This window comes from Rutilus rutilus (assembly GCF_951802725.1).
Source record: "Rutilus rutilus genome assembly, chromosome: 1".
NCBI classification, from domain to species: Eukaryota; Metazoa; Chordata; class Actinopteri; order Cypriniformes; family Leuciscidae; genus Rutilus; species Rutilus rutilus.
In genome coordinates this window covers 794,432-821,135 of record NC_140209.1, presented here as the reverse complement: position 1 = coordinate 821,135, position 26,704 = coordinate 794,432, and the positions used below count along the sequence as shown (strand labels likewise).

Sequence of the window (26,704 nt, the reverse complement as noted above, 5' to 3'; positions counted from 1 at the left end):
TCTGGAGCTAAAAACACAGTTCTCTGGATATATACCCAACACACATATTTTTGCCTCAGCAGGTATGTTTACTCCAGCAATCTTTGACAGAGTCTGCATGACTGACTTCCAATACTGATGTAATTTTGGACAGTCCCATACACAGTGAAAAAGAGTACCCTTTCCATCTAAACATTTACTACAGCTATCTGGGATATTAGGTGACCAACGGTTCAATTTGAACGGAGTTATGTAGGTTCTCATCAACCATTTATATTGGAGGAGTTTCATCCTAGTATTAATTGACTGCTTTTGGGCTTTCAAACATGCAGCTTCCCAGTCTGCCACCTTTATCTCCTCTTGGATGTCAGATCTCCATGCAACCAGCTTATCAGCGGTGGATTCCTCATCATTAGTAAAGCTGCATAAAATAAAGAAATATGACCTCTCCTTTCAAGATTTTGCAATATGATATTCTCTAGGTTTGACAGTGTTGGTTCAGATTCAATCTGTTTATATTTCGACATAATGAAATGTTTAATTTGTAAGTGCTTATAGAAATGTTTCTTTGGAATGTTATATGTTTGGCATAACTGCTCAAATGTAAGAAGATTGCCATCCTTATAAAGGTCTGCCAGCTTCTGTACACCTTTATCTGCCCAGATTTTGAAACCCCATCAGCTCTTCCTGCCTTAAAACCTGTGTTGCCCCAAATAGGCGAAAAAGGAGAGATGGGGGGAATACCTCCCATATACTGATGGGCCCTATACCAAATATCAATTGTGGTTTTTTAAAAAGGTTTTTTTTTGTCATTTTCCCAATTTTTTGGGGCATGCGGAATAGATCCTCTTCTTAATATAATTAATTCATCTTTGTCACTAGGATATGTACCAAAAAGTTTTCAGCTGGCTATGATTAAACCACTTGTTAAAAAACCGCAACTTGATCCTACAGAATTAGTCAATTACAGGCCGATCTCGAATCTACCTTCTCTGTCAAAGATACTAGAAAAGGCAGTATCTTCACAACTATGTCCCTTTATAGAAATAAATTACATCTGCAAGGATTTTCAGTCCGGATTTAGACCGTACCATAGTACTGAGACCGCTCTCGTTAGAGTCACAAATTATTTGCTCTTATCATCCGATCGTGGTTGTGTCTCTCTATTAGTGTTACTCGATCTTAGTGCTGCATTTGACACCATTGACCACAACATTCTTTTAAATAGACTAGAAAATTATGTTGGCATTAGTGGAATTGCACTAGCATGGTTTAAATCATACTTATCTGACCGTTATCAGTTTGTAGCAGTAAATGAAGAGATGTCTTATCGGTCACAAGTTCAGTATGGCGTACCACAAGGCTCAGTACTAGGACCGCTGCTGTTCACTCTGTACATGCTACCATTAGGAGATATCATTAGGAAACATGGAATTAGCTTTCACTGTTATGCCGACGATACTCAGCTCTATATTTCTTCAAAACCTAACGAAACTTACCAATTCACAAAATTAACGGAATGCATAGCTGATATAAAAAACTGGATGACTCGTAATTTCCTGCTTCTAAATTCTGAAAAAAACAGAGATTCTAATTATTGGACAAAAAACTTCCTCACGTAATAACCTAGAATACTGTCTAACACTTGATGGCTGCTCTGTTAAGTCTTCGTCGTCGGTTAGGAACCTGGGTGTGCTCTTTGATACCAATCTTTCATTTGAAAGTCACGTGTCTAGTATCTGTAAAACCGCATTTTTCCATCTTAAAAATATATCTAAATTACGCCATATGCTCTCATTGACAAATGCGGAACAATTAGTTCATGCGTTCATGACTTCAAGGCTAGATTATTGTAATCTCAAAATTCCGGCCAGTTGATAATACCTAGAATATCAAAATCGACTGCTGGCGGTAGATCCTTCTCGTATTTAGCACCAAAACTTTGGAACAATCTTCCTACTATTGTCCGGGAAGCAGACACACTCTGTCAGTTCAAAGCCAGATTAAAGACACATCTCTTTGACCTAGCATTCACATAATACATTATAGACTTCTATAATTCAATGTTAGGCTGCATAGATTAGATCAGCCTGAACCGGGAACACTTCCCATAAATCCTGATGTACTCGTTACATCATAAGAAGAATGGCATCTACGCTAATTTTAGTGTCTGTGTTTATCCCGAGGTCTTCCCGCAGCCTGCCGGATCCAGGCCGTATCCAGATCTGACAAAGGACCTTCGCCTGGACCCGATGACAACGCAGTGCTGAAGTGCCAACTAGTCTCTCCCTATGGAGGATCCCTTTCCCACTCTACAGATAAAGCGTTGTCGGGAAATTCGTTTCGAGTACCTACCCCGAAGTGACAAAATAAAATCACTGAGCAAAATCACTGAGCACGCAACACAACTTCTCGTCCAGGCCCTGGTCATTTCTAGGCTTGACTACTGCAATGCTCTCCTGGTGGACTTCCATCATGTGCAACCAAACCTCTACAGATGATCCAGAACGCTGCAGCTCGTCTTGTCTTCAACGAGCCCAAGAGGGCCCACGTCACTCCTCTGTTCATCTCTCTGCACTGGTTACGTCTCGCTGCTCGCATCAAGTTCAAGGCATTGACGCTTGCTTACAGATCTATCACAGGCTCAGCTCCCTCCTACTTTCACTCACTACTACGAGCCTACATCCCTACCAGAAGCCTACGCTCGGTCAACGAGCGACGTCTCGTGGTTCCATCACAGAGAGCCACACAATCACTTTCCAGAACATTCTCATTCACAGTTGAGCACACCATGCTGGTGGAACACTCTCCCCACCCTCATCCGGAATGCAGAGTCCCTGACAACCTTCAAAAGACAGCTGAAAACCCATCTCTTCCGTGAGCACTTAACCGCATAGATAAAAAAAATAAAAAATAAAAAATAATAATAATAAAAATCTCCCCTTTCACTCTAAAACCTCACTTATCGGGCTTATGCTACTCTGAATAATGCCTGAACTTCGTATCTTGAGCACTTCTTGCGTTGTTTTTGTTTTTGCCTCTTCATGATGACTCGCTTAATCTAGTCCTAATTTGTAAGTCGCTTTGGATAAAAGCATCTGCTAAATGACTAAATGTAAAAATGTAAATGTAAAATAAAAGTCTGTATCAAAAAAGGAAAGACCAGTACTTTGTTTAGGCTTGGTCTGTAGGGAATTACAAACCTGCACACATATATTCAAACGCACATAACTATAGAACCCGTTCTTAATGTGCATGTGAACGCCATCAGCGTTTCTCACAGGATCGCGCTTAAAGTCTGTGTAGAGAGAATTGTGTCGTCTTAGCGGCCCCTAATTTAATAACAAATGATTGTTGCGACGGAAGCGAATCAATCAAAACTAACTTTAGCTGGAAAATAACTTTATTAAAGAACCGCTATAAAGCCAAAACAATCTTACCTTAAATTATACGTTTATCTCTGTAAAGCTGCTTTGAAACAATCTACATTGTTAAAAGCGCTATATAAATGAAGAAGACTTGACTTGACTTAAGATGAATCTCTGTAACTATGAATAACTTGTATGATATTTGACAAATACTACTTTATCAGTAACTTGGTGTTTACTGACTATCCAAAAAAAAAAAAAAAAAAAAAGAGTAAACTATGTTGAATATGACTACAATTCTGGTAACTTTGTTGCAAATTGGGAACCAGGTATAAAATAAATGTAAAATAAAAACAGTTAAAATAGTATTTAGCTTGATCTGATGTTGACAATCAATATAAAAGTGTCTCAAACCTCCCTCTACTGGCCATTTGTTGAAAATCTGTAACCATTTCATAGTTGAACTGTTTATCTAAATGTGATGAAGTGCTTGAATGTTTCTAACATGAATGTTCTTCAGCATCATGAATGAATGAAGAATAAACACCAACCTCTTTGTTCTTCAGGATCTTCAGTGTGTTTCATTCTGCAGGGTTCTGGATCACTCATGTTCTCTCTGTCCTCTTTAATGAACTCAGTCTTGGCAGATTTCAGCTCTTCCTGATGCTCTGATGCTCGTCTTCACTCGTAGCTGATGGGAATTTACAGCATTTATTGGAGAATTACTGTGGGAGGAGCTTCACTGATGATGTGACTGCAGTGGGAGGAGCTTCACTGATGATGTATTCTAGTGTGGGAGGAGCCAATCTGCCAAAATAAAAAATATCAATTAGTGAGTGAGTTTGTTTTTATAATAAATGACACTAAGCATTTATGTCTGTCTATCTATTCATCGTACAGTAACTGATCTCAATTCATTAATTATTTTTATTGCTAACCCATAACATTATTCTGCTCCTTCATTAAAGGTGCATTGCGCAACATTTCATGTTAAAAATACCCGTTTTTCTAACCCATACATGCTTAAACAATTGCCTGATGGGCTGAATGAGCCCTTCTCTGATCACTGCGATTGCCTCTATAATACTGTAGATCAATAAAACAGGCTAAACCCCCGCAAATCTCTGCCTGTTTGGCTTTTACGGTAACGTCATAGTGCCATTTGATTGTTTATTACATTGAGACATTTGAGTGTACTTTGTTGATCAACTGTGTATGGTATGATTATTATTTTGAGTTTGAACTTGTATTGTTCATGAACGTGTTTCCATAATAATACAATCATAAGTGGATACAGTAAACACATAAAACAGATCAACATGGAGATAGATGTAAACAAAAACCGAAGTTTTATACTACCCCCGTTTTCCCCTCACACATAAGTGTGTAATTTACTCAAATGCCTTTCCTTTCACATATTTAAAACGACTTGCAGATTTATAACTATATTACCTCTGAAGACATTATGACTGTAAACAAAAGATTTGAGCAGCTGATGCTCCTTTGGTTATGAACAGCTGGTGCTCGTGCAAGCGTGCACACCTCTGGTTGCAGTTTCGCTTGTCGCCAGAGGGGGCATAGTTCTGCAAAAACTCAGAGACTTGCGCAATGCACCTTTAACATACAGGTATCTAGAAATATAGAAAATAATTAAATAATTTAAATTCTTCCAAATATAAATAGTGGTAAGAAAAACAGCTAAAAACATAAACACAATAATAAATGTATAGGCTAGTAGCCAACAAATCCCCTCAGTCTGCTGACACCAATGAAATGAGCTTTAAGTGACAATTTAGAGGAGATCTGAAGACATCAGCATAATAAATGAGGTGAAAACAGGAACTATTGTCATGAAATAGAGTTTTCAGCAGATCTGTTAATATTGATGAGCCTCAGACTATCAACACTCATTCAACAAGACATTCAGGACCATCAGCAGATCATCTCACTTTATTCTGAGTGTTTGCTGTTAGAAACACATTATTTGAGTCAGGATAGATGACAAAAGCCTATAAAACTGCTCTACTGAAAGACAATACTGTTATTTCTCACAATATGACATGGATAAAACATCAATAACACAAACACAATCACTAATGACACTCATCGTCATCAACCACTACAGAGAAATAATTACAGCTGCATTATGGAGAGAGAATTGTGTCTTTATTACATGCAAGAAAATAAATGATCTGAGAGAGAAAAAAAAGTTTGAGAGAAAAAGTTATCACACTGATAGCAAAAAAAGCATTTTATGAGAGAAAAAAAAAAAAGCTTGAGAGAAAAAGTTTTTCATACCAATAGCAAAAAATAATAATATTTGAGACAAAAAAAAAGTTGAGAGAAAGTATATTCTCAGAACAAAAAAATATATAAATTTGATTTTTTTTTATTATTTCTGAGAAAAAAAATCTCTCTCAAAATACTTTGAAAAAAACTCTCAAATATATATAATACATCTGGATATATAAAGCAAATAAGTACAGCAGCACTATGGAGAGAGAATTGTGTCTTTATTACATGCGAGAAAATAAATGATCTGAGAGAAAAAAAAAAAGCTTGAGAGAAAAAGTTTTCATACCAATAGCAAAAAATAATAATATTTGAGACTAAATAAAGTATTTTCTCACAGAACATAAAAAAATATAAATTTGAATTTTTAAAAATTATTTCTGAGAAAAGAAATCTCTCTCAAAATACTTTGAAAAAAAACTCTCAAATATATATATTTTGCTATTAGTGTGAAAACATTTTCTCTAAAAAAAAAAGTGTTTCTCTCAAAACGCTTTTCTTTGCTCTCGATGCAATTTCTTGCTCTCGTGTCAGGATTCTGCTTTGACTGTGAGAATTGTGTCATGGGCGGGGCCACGTTCCTATTGGCCAGTCGGGTGAGCATCGTCTTGTCTCGGCTCTTATCTACGCCGGTGAACCGAACAATGGTATAATGATTCAGTTCGACTCCCAAGACAAGACAATGCTCACCTTTTCTTTTTTTTGAGAAAATGTTTTCACACTGATAACAAAAAATATATATATGAGAGTTTTTTTCAAAGTATTTTGAGATAGATGTTTTTTCTCAGAAATAATAAAAAAAAAATCTAATTTATATTTTTTTTGTTCTGAGAAAATACTTTCAAAACTTTTTTTAGTCTCAAATATTATTTTTTGCTATTAGTATGAAAACTTTTTCTCTCAAATATATTTTTTTCTCTCATAAAATGCTTTTTTGCTATCAGTGTGATAACTTTTTCTCTCAAACTTTTTGTTCTCTCTCAGATCATTTATTTTCTTGCATGTAATAAAGACACAATTCTCTCTCCATACAGCATAATATGTCCAAATTAATCTAAATATAGCGAGTTTGATCTTACAATAACTACATTAATCACTACAAGGTAGATCATTAAAATAATATTTTATATGCACAGAAACTGAAAATTATCATAAAAGTTTTAAAAATAGAGTCATTCTACGAAACGGGTGCCATTTGGGTCTGCAGCGTTTGAGGAGATGCATAAGGCACAAGAATGTGTTTACAAAGCTTAAAGTTATTCATCCAAGTGTTCTTGTTGACATGATATATTTTTAAAGAATTACATACTATGTTTAATAATATTTCCTTAGTACATAGCCAATTTCACATGTCCGTGTTGACCAACATGACATTTGCATCTAAGATATTTCCTGAGTATTTAGTTAGATTTTTTTTTAAACTTTATATTTTCTAAAGTTATGTATCTTTTTTTAAATTATATGCGTTTCCCTTTTCACATAAGATAAATTTTATTCAAAATAAACCTTAATTTTTGTAAATATTTTGTTATTTGTCTCTCAGTTTCACTTGCCACCCCGTCACACTAACTTTTGTTGTATCTATAAATAATCTACTGTAGCTTTAAATGACATCACAAAGCAGAAGTGACATCATTGGAGCCAAAAGCAGCCAAGTACTGACATTCCTCTACATTCTTTATATGTTGATTTGTCATGTTCGGCGGGTTAAAGTAATCATCATGCTAAATAGAGAGCAAAAGCAATGATATTTCAGAAAGCATGTGTGTATGCTGTGAGGAGCTGGACCACATGGGAGATCTGCGGCCATTTTGGGCTGAAACTGACCACCCTGTCACATGTTTTACTGTGAGGTGGTGGTAAGAGATGTGCGGGGCGGTTCTGCTTCCCATTGAATGTGAGGATGTGTGAAATCAAGGATTATAATACAGGCTAATCATTTATTTTTGTTAACTACTAAACCCTGTTTTGTTCATTCACTCACTCACTCATTACTCACTATCTCTTTCACTCACCAAACAGAAACTAGTTGCATGTTACCCTCCCCCAGTTTTATAAAGTTTAAAACAAGCATGTCATATAGAGAGACCCTTTGTCCACACCACCCCGTCACAGTCAACCATCGGTCACCACCCCGTCACGGGGCCATTTTGTTAAAAATGTATGTAAAAGAAGTGAAATTTGACACAAATTAATGTTGAGTGATGTTCTTGTTGTGTGAACTAATCAAATAAATTAAATTTTATTTGTATTTTTTAAGTGTATTTGTTTTTTTCAGTGCAAACAATGAGGCCATTGAAATGTTGAATTCATATTATTTCAAGATAAAAAACTAAGACATTCATGCTTACCCTCCAGCAGAATCTTTCGTTGTCCTTGGTCTTGCAGGATATACTATAACGCTCTGTCTATTACATATAGAACTGTCTTTGTAAGCTGAAGTAAAACTGAACAGTGTTTGTCTTTATAGAATACAAATTTATTTGAACAAAAGATAAAAATACTACAGTGATTAATATTTGTAGCAAATCATCAAGAGGTTACAGGTTATAATGCTTCAGCGTATCAGGGCCGTCCTGTATGAGTGGAGAATCACACAGGCTATTTACCTTAAAGCAGTTCCAGCAATAGATGTAAAGAATAACTTGTCCTCATCCGAGCTCTTCAAGTTAAGATAATAATACAGCAGAGCAATATCAGCAATTTAAAGTTAATAAACTGAACTGGAGGAGAGCTGATTTCTCCCCGGGGATGCACACGACATCAAAATAAAAAATGCAACAACTAACAAGTCAAAAAGCAGTCATATTTATAGGGAACAGGGTTACATTGTTCCTATGCAGTTTCTTGGGGGTTTTTCCCAGAGGAACTAAATCATGTGACCTCAGCCTTCTATTGCCCCAAGCAAGAGGGCTTCTGGTGTTCCCCAAATATGGGCATGCTTCCGGCCTGTGTAAGTGTGTGCGTGTGTATGTATCTGGAAGTGTATTTGTAGGTTCATAATATCTTTCAAAACTCAAATAATTCCCTGCATACTCTACTGGCACACACACATGTTGTCCGTGACGGGGTGGCACAAGAAAGACTCCCTTGCATGAATAAAAAGGATAATAGCCTATTATTAAGGATTTTTGTGCCTGAGGTGGGATATTTTTTTAATCATGTCTTTAAAGTTGTAAGTAAAAAAAAGTTTGTTCTTAATGAAAACTGCAAAGTGGAAATGGCACCGTTGCGTAGAATGACTCAATAAAAAAGCACTATTGTTCCAAGAGTAAAACGCTATTCATATTTATTAGTAGCCTATTGATTTAATGTCTCACGTGGCTCGTCATAGGCTCAATGTAGAGCATTTAGCAGAATCTGTTCCAGTATGGTCAGGAATATACCCTGACCCAGTATGACACTTGAGATCGATTCACATCATTCCCTCCACAGATCTTAAACTTTGACTTGACGAGACAATCACACAAACGAACTCAACATCGCTCAGGTCTGAATGAACTCAACATGTTCTCCTCATGCTCGCTGCTGCTGCACTACATGTTTATTTCAGAAGGAAGACGCCAGAAAAGACGCACAAGTATCGCTGTGATCGATGAAAACAATGCAGAAATGAGCCTGTCGCTTAAACACACTGTATAAAGTGTGTGTGATGGTTGTGTGAATATGAGAAATACCGTGAACTGCTCTCCTCACCTCAGAAGACTCGACGCTGAAACTCAATGAGGGAAGAAGAGCCTAGTGTTTCCATACGTCCCCTTCTCCAGGACACTGGGGCGCTGTAAAGGGGGGGTAAACGATGACGATTCTCGGGGCCCATGACTAAGAGGGGGCCCAGAGAAGCCCCCAATAAAATTGTGGTGCTAAAAAAAATATTTGATAGTAAAAATTATTAACTTTAAATTATTCTATTTGCTATTCTATTCTATTTTAAAAATGTATTTGTTTAGGAAACACAAACGTCCGTGGGCCCCTCTCCCCCTCTCGATTATCATAAAATGGTTCAGTCCGCCCAAATTGTATCCAAGCAACACAAACAGCTTGACTTCACTTATAGCGCCGGTGTGATGAAGTATCATAGAACGCCGGCGCGACCACAACATTGTCCAACATCAAATGTGCAAACGTAATGTAAGCGGAACGAAACTGGGCTGCTCGTTATTGTGTGGTTGAAGGACCGCTTATCAGTTTGGACCAGTGCAGCGCGAGCGATCTTGATCAAGCGACACTGTTACACAGCGGTAATAAGAGATCCAGTAAAGAAATAATTTGAATTCGCCACAGAAGTAATAACATCGCTGTGAGATCTAGTGAGAAACATTCACATTTCTCCGTTTTTAACGGATCAAACAGCGCGTGGAAGCCAGGAAGAAACAGTGTCCACAGATCAGCAACATTCACCATGGATTTACTGTAGTAACACTAACTGCAACCATGGAAGTTTGGCAGGAATAGTAGGCTATAATGGCTTCAAGTAACATTACGTCGGTTTTATTTTGACATTATGAATACAATTGCTGCCCTCAAATGTTAATCTGACCTAAAAATAGACCTTTGTTTATAACTACTACAATATTAGGTTACATTTCATTTTTTTCCAAGGAGCTGTTTTGTTTATGCTCCTAAGAAGAGTCTATTATAGCTCCATCATTGGTCAAAGTGTGTTAGTTTTAATAAATAAAATAATAATAATAATAAAAAAAATTCTCTGGCATTTATTTCTTTTTGCTGTATCGAAAACGTACCAAACCGTGACACAAGTGTATCGTATTGAACCGAACCGTGAATTTTGTGAACGTTACACCCCTACTATCTATATCTCTCTTACCTGTCTACCCCTCTGAAGCAATGGTTGAAGCAATTTGAATGCTGAGAAACTTTACTAAGACGATTTGAAAAGTTAGTTTATCTGTTTATTGTTATGAATGTTTGATATTTACCAAAAACATCACTTTGCAGTGTGCTGAATGAGTTTTTTTTTTATAATAAATGTATTTTTAATTAAAACATTTGTTAGTAATAGTCATTATTAGGATTTGATCTGGTGTTTTACGATGTAGGTCTTAATTTTCATTAAAGTGGTCTTAAAAAGGTCTTAAAAAAGTCTTAAATTTGGGGTGATCAAACCTGGGGAAACCCTGGAAAGAGGCAAAGGGTCGACAGTATGTTACCCAATATTTCACAAGAAAAGGTGGGTTTTTAAGTAGGCCTAAATTGTTAGTGGACCGCCCGTGACAGTGATCGTAGCCTACGGCACTTTTCTGTGTGTACGCACGCTTTGTACATGAGGCCCCAGGTCTCTACGGTAGCATTTTTCGACAAGATAGCACGTTTCGATAGAGCAGGGGGCAGCAGGTGCACGGCTTTGCCTCACATACATACAAATATAAATATATGTGAATACACTATATGACACATGTACAGCTATGCACAGTATATACATTACAGTACTGAAGTAGTGCAGTATTACAGAGGACAAATTACGGGTGTGGACATGGGATGTTCAATTGTCTGATTGACTTAAATATATGAGAATGATAGTCAAAATACCATAAACCATGATTTTATGTAAATTAATATGAAAAAAGTCTCAGCTGTGTTGGGGGCCCTGTCAAGATTCTTTTCATGGGGCCCAAAATCCTTAGCAGCGCCCCTGCCAGGACATGTCCTCTTTTTGCGTCCGGGATTCAGCTTTTGCTTTCTCCAGTGCTAGTGATGTTACATCTGACACTGAAGCTTCAAAGCGCGCGTCGAGTACGCAGCGCAGTCTCTCATGAAGCGGAGCGCGCACTGTGTTCAGAGAAGCACGTGATCAACGGAGACCGAAGCCTCACTAGGCTTGTTTGAGATGCGCCTCTCCTGAAATGTAGAGATGTGTGCGAGAGGAGGCGCTGCAGTGAGGAGAGGAGGAGTGAAAAAAGGGGTAGTATAAAGCTGCAGACTCGGAGCCTGCTGCATCTACAGTCCCGCACCCAGAGTCCCGCATTCTCAGACCCCTCGTTTTTCGAGACAGCGCCTCCTATCAAATTAGATCGGATAAACGTGAAGAACGTGAGTATCGTCAATTTTATTTAGCGAATCATACCTCATTCGGTTTATTTTTTAATCAAACTATACTTTATAGCTCATCGATACACCAACATATGAATAGTCCATTTAATATTTGTAAAGATAGTTTGTAACAAAATTTGAGCCGTTAATGTATGTTTTTTCGCCTCTTTTACTTAAATTAGTTCTTATAAAACGTAAGTATTAAAATGAATCAATATTAATTTAACTGATATGAAGTTGTTGCCAGCCATTTCCTCCGTGGCCCGACTTATCACCCTAGATATGCTTGTAATTTGCATTTGCAAAAAAATATTATTTATTATTACACAATATTTTTGACAATGACATTCATCTTTTATTTTAGTGAAGTCGAGGAATTTGACAGAGTGATTGCAAAAAGAATTAAAAAAGAAGGAACATTCGCCTACCAGAAATTATTTTACCTTATGCATTACATTAGCCTACATTTTACATTTATTCATTTAGCAGACGCTTTTATCCAATGCGTTTTTTTAATGCAATTGAAGACGAAAAGTAGCCTAAAGTCACTAACACAATTCTTTCCTTTTTTCTTTGCTTTGTCCTGTTTACAGCAAGAAGATGTTTAGGTGATCGTTAAATAAAGTATAGAATTGTTTATTATTGGTGTTTTGTCTATTCTTATTTGAGTTTTGCTTCGCATTCAAAATATCAAAAAACAGGTTTTGTAATGTTAGCATGGTATAATGGTAATTACCATTATAGGTTGAACTGAAAAAAAAATTGGAATTTGAAAAAAAAAACGTAGCAATATAATAGGCTATCACATAATATTTTTCAGAAGATAGTTCAATCTGCAATTGCGACTTTATTTCTCAGAATTATGACTTCATATCTCGCAATTGCGACTTTATTTCTCGCAATTCTGACATCATATCTCGCAATTCTGAGGAAAAAAAAGTCAAAAACTCTGACTTGATATATCGCAATTGTGAGGAAAAAAAAGTCAGAAGTGTGAGATAAAAAGTCGCAATTATTATTATTTATTTATTATTCAGTGGCGGAAACAAGCTTCCATAGTAGGCTAATTGTGCCCCGCGTTACTCCCCTACCCCAAAGACGTGTTTATCAATAATTTTTACTTTAATTACATACATGTTTTATATATATATAAATATGACAACAATCAAATAACCCATAGAGATCACACTGTCAGAGAGTTTGGGAATACTCACACATAATTTAAACTCGGGATTTTACACAAATGATGATAATTCACTGCATTTCAGACTTTCAGTTCCGAAAGTGTGTTTGATTTTATTTTAAAGCAAAACCACGCATGGCATATAAGACAATAATAGGCTACCAAATAACACAAGCCCTGGCCATGTGGGGTTTTTTTTGTTGCGTACAATGGGAATTAAAAACCCTGCAGTGCTGAAAAGTGAAAAAGAAATTATGCTAAAACAGATATTATTATGTCGATCTATAGCAAATATTATTATGTATGTGCTCAAGAGCGTATTTCAGTGACACATATTCATATACAGTGAGGAAAATAAGTATTTGAACACCCTGCTATTTTGCAAGTTCTCCCACTTGGAAATCATGGAGGGGTCTGAAATTGTCACCGTAGGTGCATGTCCACTGTGAGAGACATAATCTAAAAAAAAAATCCAGAAATCACAATATATGATTTTTTAACTATTTATTTGTATGATACAGCTGCAAATAAGTATTTGAACACCTGTCTATCAGCTAGAATTCTGACCCTCAAAGACCTGTTAGTCTGCCTTTAAAATGTCCACCTCCACTCCATTTATTATCCTAAATTAGATGCACCTGTTTGAGGTCGTTAGCTGCATAAAGACACCTGTCCACCCCATACAATCAGTAAGAATCCAACTACTAACATGGCCAAGACCAAAGAGCTGTCCAAAGACACTAGAGACAAAATTGTACACCTCCACAAGGCTGGAAAGGGCTACGGGAAACATAAATGAATTTGTGTTTCTCAAAAAGTCTGTTGAGTTAACAATCACTATCATGGACTCCTAGGAAAGTGTGCCTGACTCCGGGATGGCCATTTAGATAGCTCCTCCGTTGTGGGAATGTGAATCAGGTGATCTCTTGTGTGTAGACCTCTGGCAGGGGGATGAACTCACTCTCTTCCAGTGAACAAACGTCCAACCCACTGACTCTTATCCTGGCTCATTGTTCGAAGAAGAATATTGGTCTTTCTTCCAGTAATGTTGAGTTCCCTCATAAGATCCTCTGTGCAGAAGCGTGCTTCCTTTTGAACTTTAACCCTGTACTGGTACAATCGACAACAAGCACTCTGTGTAAATCTGCATGCTTCTGCCTCCAGCTGGGAATCTGTAGATGTGGTGTGTGGAGAGTCCACGTGCACACTGGAAGCAAAACTGCCTTTGGGTTTGGGGTTCACTGGCACTTTGGGCTTTCCTCCACTTGGGCTTGAGTCTTGGATATCACCAGATATTGGGTCTGACACAATGTTAGCTTGTTTTTCTTATGATTTTTACTTGATTGATTTTCTTATTTTCAAACAAAACAAGACATTATTTAAACAATCATGTATTTGACACATAACCAAACCACTAAATCGTGTTCATAAACCAAAACAGTTAATCAATAAATTGTAACAATATAAATAATAAGTGAATACATAAATAAATAAATATATAAATTACATTTTTTATTAAATGTTTTTGATTAATGAAATTTGAAGAAATAAAACAAAGTATAATATGCTTATATAAAAGAATAAAAATGGCCAAAAAGCTCACGAGATGTATTTACAGAGGCCACAAATAAAGTGCTGAAGTGCAAAACGTTTTCAGGATCAACCCTTCATCAGTGCAATGCGTTACCAAGCTCAACACCTGCAATCATTTACATACTCATTACCGTAATACATGTCACATATAATCACAAACTGATTTTATCCCATATCAAGACACATTTTTACATCAACTACATGATTATACATGAATATCACAAAAATCCTCCGTTCCAAAACCAATCTTTGGTAACATTTAGAAAAAAAGGATTAAATTTATCAACATAAACATACATATACTCGTTGATTATCACACACGATCATCCTTATACATCACATGCTAAGACATGGGGATGCATACAAAAACATTTATAGAAAATATTAATAAAAAAAAAAAGTATTTATAAAAAACAATTGAGAGTATTTTCCTCATTCATACCCAAAGGATATAAACATTTTACATTCCCTCTGCAAAAGTCTCCGCTCCAGATTACCACCCCTGCGTAATTGTGTTATCTGTTCTATGACAACGAAATTTAAATCCGAGATTGAATGGGACATCTCGTTAAAATGACGCGCGACAGGATATTTTTGGTCTTTTCTTCTGATAGTGCTCATATGTTCAGTGATGCGAGTCTTAATTTGTCTGTTTGGCTTACCTACATATTGTTTGTCACATGGACAAGATATACATTGGAGGAGGCACATAATTGTATAAAAAATCACCAGTGTTTTTCAGATATGAGGGAAGATGTTCAACCAAAGGTCTTAAAATACGACCTACATAATGTGATATAGGTTCCAGTAGACTATCATTGGAAGCTACCATAGGGCGCCCCAGGGGCTTATTTACAGATCTATGTACCTTAGGTAGAGCATACATGACAGGCGACGCAGGAAAAAACATTAGTCAGGAATTTTTTGATCCCTCTTGATGTGATTCAAGTAAAACCATGTCAACCTCCATCTTAAACTGATTGGTAGGATCATTATCTAAGTTCATGTAATATGTAGCATCAGATAATTGAGATGTCACTTCAGAAATATAATCCAATTTATTCCTCAGGACTAGACCACCACCTTTATCAGCTGGCTTCCAAACCACATTAGATTTCTTAGATAATTCAGTTAAAGTCCTGAGAATGTCTAAAGCCATGCTCGTGTGTGTAGCGTCTTTGTCTGGATTGTGATACTCTATATTTTTTTGAAAGTTTGTGCAATTTGTTTGTTTTTGTGTATTGCTTCAGTCTTGTAATATGGCATTAAATAATTCCTGACTTTTTCACAGAGCACTGGTATCATGCAGTTTGTGTTAAAGTGTGTTGGGTGGTTAATACTAATAATTATTTGTAATATTATTATTATTTTTCGTTTTACAAAGATATGTAAAGGCAGTGGTTCTCAAACCGTGAGGTGACAGAAGGGGGTGCGGGAACAAAATGCTTCCTTTAATTCTACCTCATCTTATAATAAGATTTAAACTGAGCACGCATTTCTCTCAGGTTAAATGCTGTAAATACATGACATACGATCAAATTACCTCATCTTTTGCGGTCAAAACTGTCTGCGTTTAAGCAGTGTGTCGGCTATATGACAGGTCTCGTGCAGATGCTGCCTCGGCAAATCGCGCTATACTGCCGTTCTCGACAATGTGCGTTACCTTTGTAAAAGCAGGGGTTTTTAAGTTAGCACTTACTAGCATGAAGAACAAATATAGACACAGGCTGAGCATGGAGATCGATATAAGATTCAAACTCTCTTCGATACAAACACATACCCTGTGTGAGTTCCTGTGTTTAATGTTGATCACATTATATGAAGATCCAAACGATTGCGAATGTGACATTGATTTTATACAACAGTTCAACAAGCTAAATATTAATATTAAGTGATGTTCATTTTCACCACAGTTGTCAGTATTTTTACAATAAATGAGTAGCTCCAATGAAAGCCACAGCAGAACTGCAGCACACAGCAATGATTGTGAACGAATCTTTAGAGTCAATGATTCAATGATTAATTCATAAATACAGCCACTTGCTTCGTTACTGAATGAATGACTCGATGACTCATCACCTACTGGCGGTTTTAATTTAATATTTAAAAGCATCACTTCGTTTTTACCATCATTGCATATTTATCTATTTAACATTTTTTTTTATTCAAAGCATTATTTATTTTATAAAGGTATTTGTAAAGGTAAAAATGCACTTGAAAAAATCGATTTAAGGGGGCAAATATTTTCCCTTACTGGAAAAGGTGTGACTGAAGAGTGGGGGTACGCAGAAGGATGTTAAAGCCTCTTGGGGTACAACCCTAAAAAGTTTGAGAACCACTGGGACTGGGTTAAGGAATAGAACAAAATAAACATCAAAGCACAATACACATACCAAGGGCAGAAAGTAGGCCTAATACTCCCACGGTTACCAGACTATTGAAAACGGCTGATTATGACAGCCCCACCTAAGATATTTTTCACCAGCCGCCACTGGATATACATTTCGGTAAGTTGTACTGTATCTTTCAACACACCTATTGTTCATTCGTGTTTATTTGCTATTAACTAGTAGTGAAGAGTAAGAGATGATCGGTTCAGGCGATACAGAGATCTGTCACGTCACATTTACAAGCGCCAAAACCGTATTTATTGTTGAATTTCGTGATAAAATGGCCAGAATCTGAGAGCTGAGAGTGTGTTTCATATCAATAGTAACCTTGTCTGTCGGTGTCAGTCCTCTTTGCTTCATGATTTTCCTCTGCGTGAGAAACTGGATGTGTGTCGTGAGAGCGAGTGAAAAGTGTCGATTGCCTGATTCTCAGCATTGGCAGCCCTGCATGAAGTCAAATTAATTTCCATAACACACCACTGAGGATTTGTTCTGCATGATATCAGCATTGACCAGCAGGTGGCGCTGTGTGCATTCCAAACCTGGAGAAATCAGCCACTTTTACACACATCAGGCTGGAAAGCTTTAAAGCTTCATGAAGCTTCATCTCACCATCACTACCTTCAGGTTCACTCAGCTCAACAGTTATACGCTATATTAGCAATAATGATTATTTTGGGAGACATGGATGAGCTTTGATTGGTGGTTCCCATCATGCACTGCAACATTAGGCTTTATGTTTATTTCACCAGTGATGGTTGGTTGGTCAGATGAGAGGAAGTTAATAACCACAGGAGGAGCTGATGATGTTTAAAGGAGGAGCTGTAACTATATATAATGAAGAGGAAGACTGACAGAAACAGAAAATGGCTGATAAGTGTGATCTGTGTGTGCTGGGACTGATCATTCTCTCTTCACTTCTCACAGGTAAAGAAATCTGTATTTTCTCTAAAGACATTTAGTGGAATTAGTCTGGAAAGAGTTCATTTGAAAATGCTCAGTTTATTCTTGCACACATTCACGTTGTGTTGATCTCAGAGTTGTGTATTGATACACACAGATCATACTGTATTATTCCTGATACTGGACATAGTGTCACTCAAACATCTGATGATGAAGAATTATCTTCATATTAAGAGTGTGTCAGTGATTTGAACAGCTCTCTGATAAAGACTAATAGTTTATTCTGGAGAGTGTGTTGTTTGCTTTAAGTCAGGAAAAATACTATGATTTAAAACTTCTGCTTTTTATGCTGGTGTGTTTTATGTTTCATTTATTAATATATATCATAATGATCACTGAGATATACTGTGTTTCAGGAACCAGTGGAGTGACTTATGATGGAGTGGATCATGTGTTCATCAGTTCTGGTGAAAATGTCTCTCTGTCCTGTAATAATGCTCTTTCTGACTGCAAATCAACTACATGGACCTACTATATCAGACGTCCAGGGAGAGTTAGACTTTCAGGAGTTAAACTGATTACTGGAGGGATAAAGAATAAAGACTCAGAGAGACATGAGAGACTGAGTCTGGAGTCTGACTGCTCTCTGAACATCAAGAACGTCACAGAAGATGATTATGGAGGATACAGATGCAGTCAATATGTGAATGGAGAACAACAAGGACCTGATGCTGATGTTTATCTGTATGTTCTTCATGGTAAGTTTATGATTATGTGGTCAATTTAAAAAGGGCAGATTCTCCCTTTAAACTCAGATGATGATTGAAGAGTCTGTGATTTGTGTCTTGTGTTCAGTTTCAGTGTCTTCATCATCATCATCATCATCATCATCTTCATCATCATCATCATCATCATCTCCATCTTCATCATCATCATCTTCATCATCATCATCACAGACTGAGATCAGTCCAGGCCGCTCTGTGACTCTCTCCTGTCAGTTGTATACATATATTATATTCCTCTGTGATGTGGCACTTAAGCTGTTGTGGGTGAATCAGACTGGTGTTGATCTGAAGACAGACTCCAGATATCAGATATTATCATCATCATCATCAGATCTCTGTATCATCACTCTGACTACAACACTCCTGAATGAAGATGACAACAGAGAGTGGAGATGTCAGCTTACTCGCAGAGATCAGCTCGAGACCTCAGTCAGATACACTGTCAAGTATTCAGGTGAGAAAACACTCTTTTCTGACAGATTTGTGGAAACTTCCACAGATTGGCTCTACTCTTTCTGATGGCTTCATACGTTTTGGAGTTGTAAAATATTAGTGGTCAAAGTCATAAACTGCATAACAATCCTTATAATTCCCAATATTGGCCTCCTACATGGGTCATACATGATATATTGCATAAATCAGACGAGTGTATTAAAGCCTAGTATAGAATAGAATAGAATAGAATAGAATTCAACTTTATTGTCATTGCACGTCACAAGTACAAGCAACGAAATGCAGTTTGCATCCATCCAGAAGTGCTTTAGCAAGAATATAGATATATTACAAAATATAGATATATTTTAGATATGTTACAATGTACACGGTATGAAGGAATGTTATGAGTGCTATAACTATAAGTATATACAGGCTATAACTGTAGTAAGTGTACAAGCAATGTACAGGCTATGAACAGGTTATACGTATGGATATAAATAAAAGACTATAACAGACTATAAATATACAATATGCAAGTATTAATAACAGCTGTAGAACTATAATTATTGTATTGTATTGTACAGCATGGTTGTCTATACAGTATTTACAGTAAGATATATATGAATAATTTATACAGTAGTAATATTAAAGTGCATGTGGCTGTAAGTGGTGGTCCAGCCACTGTGTATGAGTGTGTATGAGGATACTGGGGTTTTTTGTCCATTGTGTGTATGTTCAGTTATGGGTTGTTGTCAGTGGTTGTGAGAGTGCGTGTATGTTCAGTCTATGAGTTTTAATGTGGGTGAGATGTCAGGAGGCAGAATTCCGGAGTCTGACAGCTGTAGGATAGAAGCTGTTCCGGTACCTGGTGGTCTTAGTCCGGAGGCTCCTGTAGCGTCTCCCAGAGGGCAGGAGGGTGAAGAGTCTGTGTGCTGGGTGACTGGGGTCTTTGATGATTTTCCCGGCCCTTCTCAGACACCGCTTCCTGTAGATGTCCTCTATGGAAGGAAGTGGTGCTCCAGCGATGCGCTGGGCGGCTTTCACCACCCTCTGCAACGCCTTCCGGTCCGAGGCAGAGCAGCTCCCGTACCAGACTGTAATACAGTTGGTCAGGATGCTCTCGATGGTGCAGCGGTGGAAGTTCACCAGGATGTCTGAGGACAGGTTGTTCTTCCTCAGAGTCCTCAAGAAGAAGAGGCGCTGGTGAGCCTTCTTGACCAGCTTGGAGCAGCTGGTCGTCCAGGTGAGATCCTCTGAGATGTGGACTCCCAGGAACTTGAAGCTGTTCACACGCTCCACAGCCGTCCCCTTGATGTGGATGGGTGGATGTGGGTCAGCATTCCTCCTGAAGTCCACGATGAGCTCTTTGGTCTTCTCGGTGTTGAGCAGCAGGTTGTTGGTGTCGCACCACTCAGCCAGACGATCCACCTCCTCCCTGTAGGCGGCCTCATTGCTGTCTTTAATGAGGCCGATCACCGTGGTGTCATCTGCAAACTTAATGATGGTGTTGGAACCATCGACAGGTCTGCAGTCATGGGTGAGGAGGGAGTAGAGGAAGGGACTCATCACACAGCCTTGTGGTACACCGGTGTTCATTGTGATGATGGATGAACAGTGGTTATCCAGCCGGACATGTTGGGGCCGGCAGGTCAGGAAGTCCAGTAACCAGTTGCACATGAGGGAACTGATGCCTAGGTCTGTGAGTTTCCTGATGAGTTGTGAGGGGATGATTGTGTTGAACGCTGAACTGAAGTCTATAAACAGCATTCTGGCGTAGGTGTTTTTATTGTCCAGGTGTGAGAGGACAGTGTGCAGCGCTATGGAGACTGCATCCTCTGTGCTCCTGTTCTGACGGAATGCAAATTGGTGGGGGTCCAGGGTGGGGGGGAGACAGGATTTGAGGTGTGCTAGGACCAGCCGCTCTAAGCACTTTGTGATGATTGGGGTGAGGGCTACCGGGCGGTAGTCGTTGAGGCTTGATGGGTTGGAGTTTTTGGGTATCGGAACGATGGAGGTGGATTTGAAGCAGGCCGGTACCACAGCATGGGCCAAGGACAGATTGAATATGTCCGTCAGCACTCCTGCCAGCTCCACTGAACACGCTCTGAGAACACGGCCAGGGATGCCATCAGGACCTGCAGCCTTGTGGACATTAATCCTGCTCAGCACCGCTCCTACATCAGTGGGGGAGAGAGTCAGTGGTTGGTGGTCTGGAGTCACCTCTGCTTTAGTTGCAGTTGTTGTGTTCCCCCGCTCAAAACGAGCATAGAAGTTGTTGAGCTCGTTGAGGAAGGGGACATCAGAGGATGCGGGGGAGGGTTTGATGGTCCTGTAGTCTGTGATGATCTGGAGACCTTGCCACATACGTCGGGGGTTGGAGTTGGAGAAGTGTTCTTCTACCTTCCCTTTGTAGTGGTGTTTAGCATTTTTGATGCCCCTCTTCAGTTTGGCCCTGGCTGCACTGTAAGCCTGTGCATCCCCTGACCTGAAGGCGGTATTGCGGGCCTTCAGGAGGAGACGAACATCTCGGTTCATCCAAGGCTTCTGGTTGGGGTACATGGTGATCTGTTTCTGGGTGGTGACACTATGTGTAGTCAAGGAGATGTGGTCCAGTACAGATGTGGCGTACTGGTCCAAGTCTGTGTGGATGAACATATTCCAGTCTGTGTTTTTGAACCGGTCCTGGAGCACAGCATCTGTCCCCTCTGGCCACACTTTTACTGTCCTCACAGTGGGTTTCACACGTTGGATGAGTGGTGAGTACCGAGGTGTGAGGAACAGGGAGAGATGGTCTGATTGTCCAATGTGGGGGAGGGGTGTTGCTTTGTAGGCTCCAGACATGTTGGAATAAACATGGTCCAAAGTTTTGTCTCCTCTGGTGTGACAGGAGACATGTTGGTGGAATCTGGGAAGGACTGTCTTTAAATTGGAGTGGTTGAAGTCACCAGCAACAATAAAAGCAGCCTCATGGTGTTTAGTTTGGTGTTTGCTAATAGCTGTGTAAAGTTCTTTCATAGCCAACTTAGCATTAGCATCCGGGGGGATATACACTGCAGTGAGTATGATGGAAGTGAGCTCTCTGGGGAGATAATAAGGTCTGCATTTGACCATTAAAAACTCCACATTGGGTGAGCAGTGACTCTCGGTAGTGGCAGAGTTTATGCACCAAGCATTGTTGATATAAATGCACAAACCTCCACCTCTGGTCTTGCCGGAGTCGTCTGCTATCCTGTCGGCTCGGTGTGTGTGGCGTCCTGCTAACTCAATAGCATTGTCCGGGCAGCTGTTGTTTAGCCATGTTTCGGTGAAAATCATGACATTTGAGTCCATAATTCGTCTGTTGTTAGTGATGGAGAGCCGTATTTCGTCCATTTTGTTTGCCAGAGAACGGACATTGGCAAGGAAAATGCTGGGTAAAGGGAGCCGGTGTGGTGTTAGCTTTAGCTTAGCTCGTAGCCCTCCGCGCCTACCCCGCCTTTGTTTACGTTCTCGGCGCCGTCTGCGTGCACTTCCGCCCGGCCGGGAAGAGTGAGCAGCCTCCGATGTTCTGGAGATCTCTGGGATGAGGCGGAGATCGGCGATAAAACTATTGGAGTTTTGAGTCCAAATGTTCATAAGCTCCTGTCTGTTGTAGATCAGCAACGAACAGCAATTCGGGATGAATAATCCAGTCAAAAGTAGATAAAAAACGCTAAAAAACAAATTCTAGAGAGACGCTGAGCCTCGCGTTGTTCACGCGCCGCCATCTTGGTGTATGACCCATGTAGGAGGTCGGCTTTAGGAATTATAAGGCTTATGTCCTTCATTCAAGCTGAAGGTTTATTTGCAGAAGCTCAACTGTGTTTCACTCTCATATAAACCAGGAATAAATTATACAGTAACACAGTAATACAGTAATACAGTAATACAGTACAGTCTCTTCTCAACTACTGCCACTGTAAACTGTGATGATGAACACAAACTGCAGGTCATGATCGATATGAACATATGATGTTAATGTCAATGTCATGTTCATGCCCCGAAGGCTATTAAAAGATGTAGGCTGTCAAACTGACAAAATAGTTTCACACTTTCTATGTGGACGGGCTGATGCATAGTTGTGTTGATGGTTCATTTCCTCTGATTCCGACTCAAACATCATTGCAATCGCCATCGCCTCGCACGCATCATCCGTTACTATGGTAACGGTAAACACAGCCCCGCAAAATCCGCACCTTTTGACAAGGGGGAGTTAACAATTGATGCATAAGCACTGACGTTAGCCAATCATAACAGTGGGCGTTAACACTGAACTCTTAAAGGGGAAACACAACAGACTGTTTGAATCAGAGGATGAGAACAGGGTGGGAAAAGGTCATAAATCACTCAATTTTAAAAGTTTTTTTGTCCAAAAAACTATAGTAATACTATAATTGCACCTAAGGGAACATAATAAAAGAAAAGAAAAAAACATGTCATGACCCCTTTAAAGGTAGGGTAATCCTTTTTCTAAAAAAAAAACCATTCCAAATTTGTTTAAACTGTCTTTATATACCAATACATAATTAAAATGTAAGTACTCTGAAAAAGAAAATATAAAAATCGAGTGACTGTAGACCTTTTAATCTGCAATAAACACAGCTCATTATTTCCATTCACTCCACCCCCTCCCTTCTGAGCTCCTTCCAAAGCCACGCCCCCAAAACACATGAACGCGCGACGCCAAACGCTCAGGCTCAGCTGGAAGACGCAGTTATTACCTGAGACGAGTGGAGAGGAAGGAGCGCAGTACATACAGTGACATCATGTCAGAATCACGTGTAATAAAATACCTAACTTTATCACTATGAATATAAACAAATAAGATTTCTTTTAGTACTCACTATCAAGCTAGCATATCGATAATGGTAAAGTTTAATTCGGTATATTTATAAGGCAAAGCTAAAAACAGGTTGCATTGATACACGTTTTTCCATTACCATCAGTTACACTGTGATGAAGGTGAGTTTTGTGTAAGATTCATAACATATACGGTGTTTTGCATGTAAGAGTTTCCATGATGAAAACATTGTTGACTCTAATGAAGACTAACATACACTCCGAGTCCGGAGACAAGTAAGTTACCGCATCGTCGGTTCGAGGACAGGTCCGGGGTTGAGGGCGAAGCAGAGGAGGTCGTTCAAGAGTGCGGGCAGGGTCCGAGGAAGTAGTTTTTGCCTTGTTTGCCTTCGCTGACTGCATATGCAGGTGCTTTGAGCTGAATATTTCCGGGAACGGTGACATGTGATGAGTGCACGCAGGGCAGCGCGCGCAGTGGGGCTCGGGCACGAGACATTAAGGCATCTGATTGGTTCTTTACATTCGCACCGAATGGCAGTGATTGGTCAGAGTTTTTACTGTCCTGCAGCTGCTACAGAGGTCTGATTGTTTTCATTCCTTTTTCTAAACACATAATGTATTGACTACTCTCAGGATGGAAGGACCATTTCACCCAGTATAAAAAAAAGTGTTTCTGAACAGGATTACCTACCCTACCTTTAATGTCCTACAGGTGATGCGTCTGAACATTCATCTTCTGCAGCTCCAGTCGCTTCACCAACACTGATTCCAGTCAGAAGCTCAAACTCTGAGAAGACATCAAGCCGAACTACAGCAGCAGCTCCTACACAAGGTTCATGATCACATGATCACTGTATAAATAGATTTATCTTTTTAATAAACGAGGATTAAATTAACAGTAACACCTCTCTCACTGTAAACTGTGATGATGGAACACAAACTGCAGGTCATGATCGATATGAACATATGATGTTAATGTCCTACAGGTGATGCGTCTGAACATTCATCTTCTGCAGATCCAGTCGCTTCACCAACACTGATTCCAGTCAGAAGCTCAAACTCTGAGAAGACATCAAGCCGAACTACAGCAGCAGATCCTACCATGGAATATCTGTGTATTGGCGGCATCTAAAACATATAACGCTTCATGTATGAAAACATTCAAATGCACAAATATTGATGAATCAATATTTCAATATAAAAAAAAAACTGTTACTGCGTTAGATTGAACTGGAAAGGCTCATCGTTCTTGCATATTGTTGTCCTATTGTTAGTTTAACTGCTTCTGTTGTTCTCATTTGTAAGTCACTTTGGATAAAAGCATCTGTAATGTATGTAGATGTAATCCATAAAGTTTAGAAAGTTTTTTGTGTGCAAATAACAGACAAGATTTATTTTCATATATATGGATGTTATGGATATATTTGCCTACAGTGTTGAAAGTCATTTTCTTGCGCTTCATATGTAAACTGCTTTAAATATAATATTAATACAGTAATGGACAGACTCAGACTGTATAATCTCTCTCTGTTCTGTGTGATGGAGCTGATTTGAGGATTCTTGGATCTTGTCTGTTCATTCCTGTTTTTAGCATCTTTTTTCATTTTGAATGATTGCTATAATTTTCTTAATAAACCTCTGCAGTTGTGTTTAATAAGTCTCCTTTCCTGAGATGTTTGTTAGGAATATGTTAATTCCCCTTCATGAGCTGGTAATGTATCTGTAAGTCCACTGAAGCGAGTTGTAGTTGAGAAGCCGCTTCAATAACCGAGAGCTAGATATTGGGTCTTAAACACCTCACGACACCCTGAAGGACCCACTGAGAGGTCAGACTTGAAGCACTGTTCCTGAGATGCTCTTCTTGGTGGTTAACTGTAAGCAGCAGACAGATCCAGCAAGAGGAGAACTGAGGATTCGGAGGCTCCTCTTGCCAGTCTCAGAGCTTCAATAACCGAGAGCAGGGCCGTCTCAGTTTAGTGGCGCTTCTGAAGCCAGACTGGTTGTTGTCCAGGAGGATGTTCTGTGTGAGAAATGGAGATAGTTGGTCGAAAACGACTCGTTCAAGTGTTTTAGCAAAGTGGTCCAGAAGTTCAGGGAGGCGGAAGTTAAATCAGTGGTGCTTGAGAAATACATCCCAGATCTTCCAGAGCATTTGTAGTGTTGATAAAGGAGTCTGGATCTGATATATTTCTCAAGGCTGGAGAGAGTAAAGCAGAACGTTATAATCCATGTGTAGAAACTCCCTGAAGACAGTTAACCCCCTGAGGTCGGCGGTATCGCCGGCGATACCAGCTCGCTTTTTTTTTATCAGTGTAAAAGAAACTCATAAATACTCTGTTGACTTTGATTTTCCATAGGAGTTTCATACATCAATCGATTCTGTTAAATGTGTATTATTTTTCTGTATACTCACAATAAAAACAAAGTGTTGTGCTTTTCGCCAAATTAAGAAAAATAATCACGGAGCGAGTTCTGCCTTCTCTCTGTCCGTGTAGTCCATTCTGAAACGCGTCCGAAAATGAATCATAACTCAGCGAATACTTCTCACACAGGCACGTGATATATGTCTTTATGAAGCTTGAAATCTCTTCTTTTAAATGAAGTAATTAATAAAAAAACAAATGTTTTCAACTCATGTAATCCGTTTGAAAGCAAGGAGAGGTACCGTTTTTTCCTTCTGCCTAATTATCTCTATAATGAACTGAGGCCGCCCCGCCCCCGGCGCTATTGACATGGTAAATAGTTTAGGTGATCTATGCTTCGCACCCGCCCCCCGATCAATGCCTTGAAAACACGAAGTTTCATCAGATCAGATTCACTGATAGTTCATCGCGTTTAGAGAGGATGGCGCGTTTCTCCGGTAACGACGCTCTTCAGATGATTCTGGACAGCGAGGAATAACTCACC

At 39.0% G+C, this 26,704-nt stretch overlaps 2 protein-coding genes across 8 annotated transcripts in view; one reads left to right on the top strand and one right to left on the bottom strand.

Annotated features, from left to right (window-relative positions):
• LOC311301520 (uncharacterized protein) overlaps positions 1 to 25,454 on the top strand; it is a 402,121-nt gene extending 376,667 nt beyond the window's left edge. Inside the window, exons 1-4 of one of the 2 annotated variants that reach the window (XM_084426714.1) lie at positions 18,052 to 18,517; positions 18,615 to 18,998; positions 24,510 to 24,629; positions 24,784 to 25,454. In XM_084426714.1, the coding sequence (XP_084282840.1) occupies positions 18,106 to 18,517; positions 18,615 to 18,998; positions 24,510 to 24,629; positions 24,784 to 24,929 (1,062 nt within the window). In that variant the 5' untranslated portion in view covers positions 18,052 to 18,105 and the 3' untranslated portion in view covers positions 24,930 to 25,454. Of the gene's footprint in view, positions 1 to 18,051; positions 18,518 to 18,614; positions 18,999 to 24,509; positions 24,630 to 24,783 lie in introns of those variants that run through there. The other variant, XM_084426715.1, reaches the window with a different exon arrangement.
• Positions 1 to 26,704, bottom strand: part of LOC311301404 (uncharacterized protein) — a 222,389-nt gene that overhangs the window by 22,675 nt on the left and 173,010 nt on the right. Inside the window, exons 1-2 of one of the 6 annotated variants that reach the window (XM_084426475.1) lie at positions 9,336 to 9,410; positions 3,899 to 4,154 (exon numbers count right to left, since the gene is read on the bottom strand). The exons of 3 other annotated variants lie outside the window; for them this stretch is intronic. In XM_084426475.1, coding sequence (XP_084282601.1) covers positions 3,899 to 3,956 — 58 coding nt within the window. In that variant the 5' untranslated portion in view covers positions 3,957 to 4,154; positions 9,336 to 9,410. Of the gene's footprint in view, positions 1 to 3,898; positions 4,155 to 4,799; positions 4,996 to 7,990; positions 8,422 to 9,335; positions 9,411 to 26,704 lie in introns of those variants that run through there. 2 more of the 6 variants (XM_084426476.1, XM_084426477.1) reach the window with 2 other exon arrangements.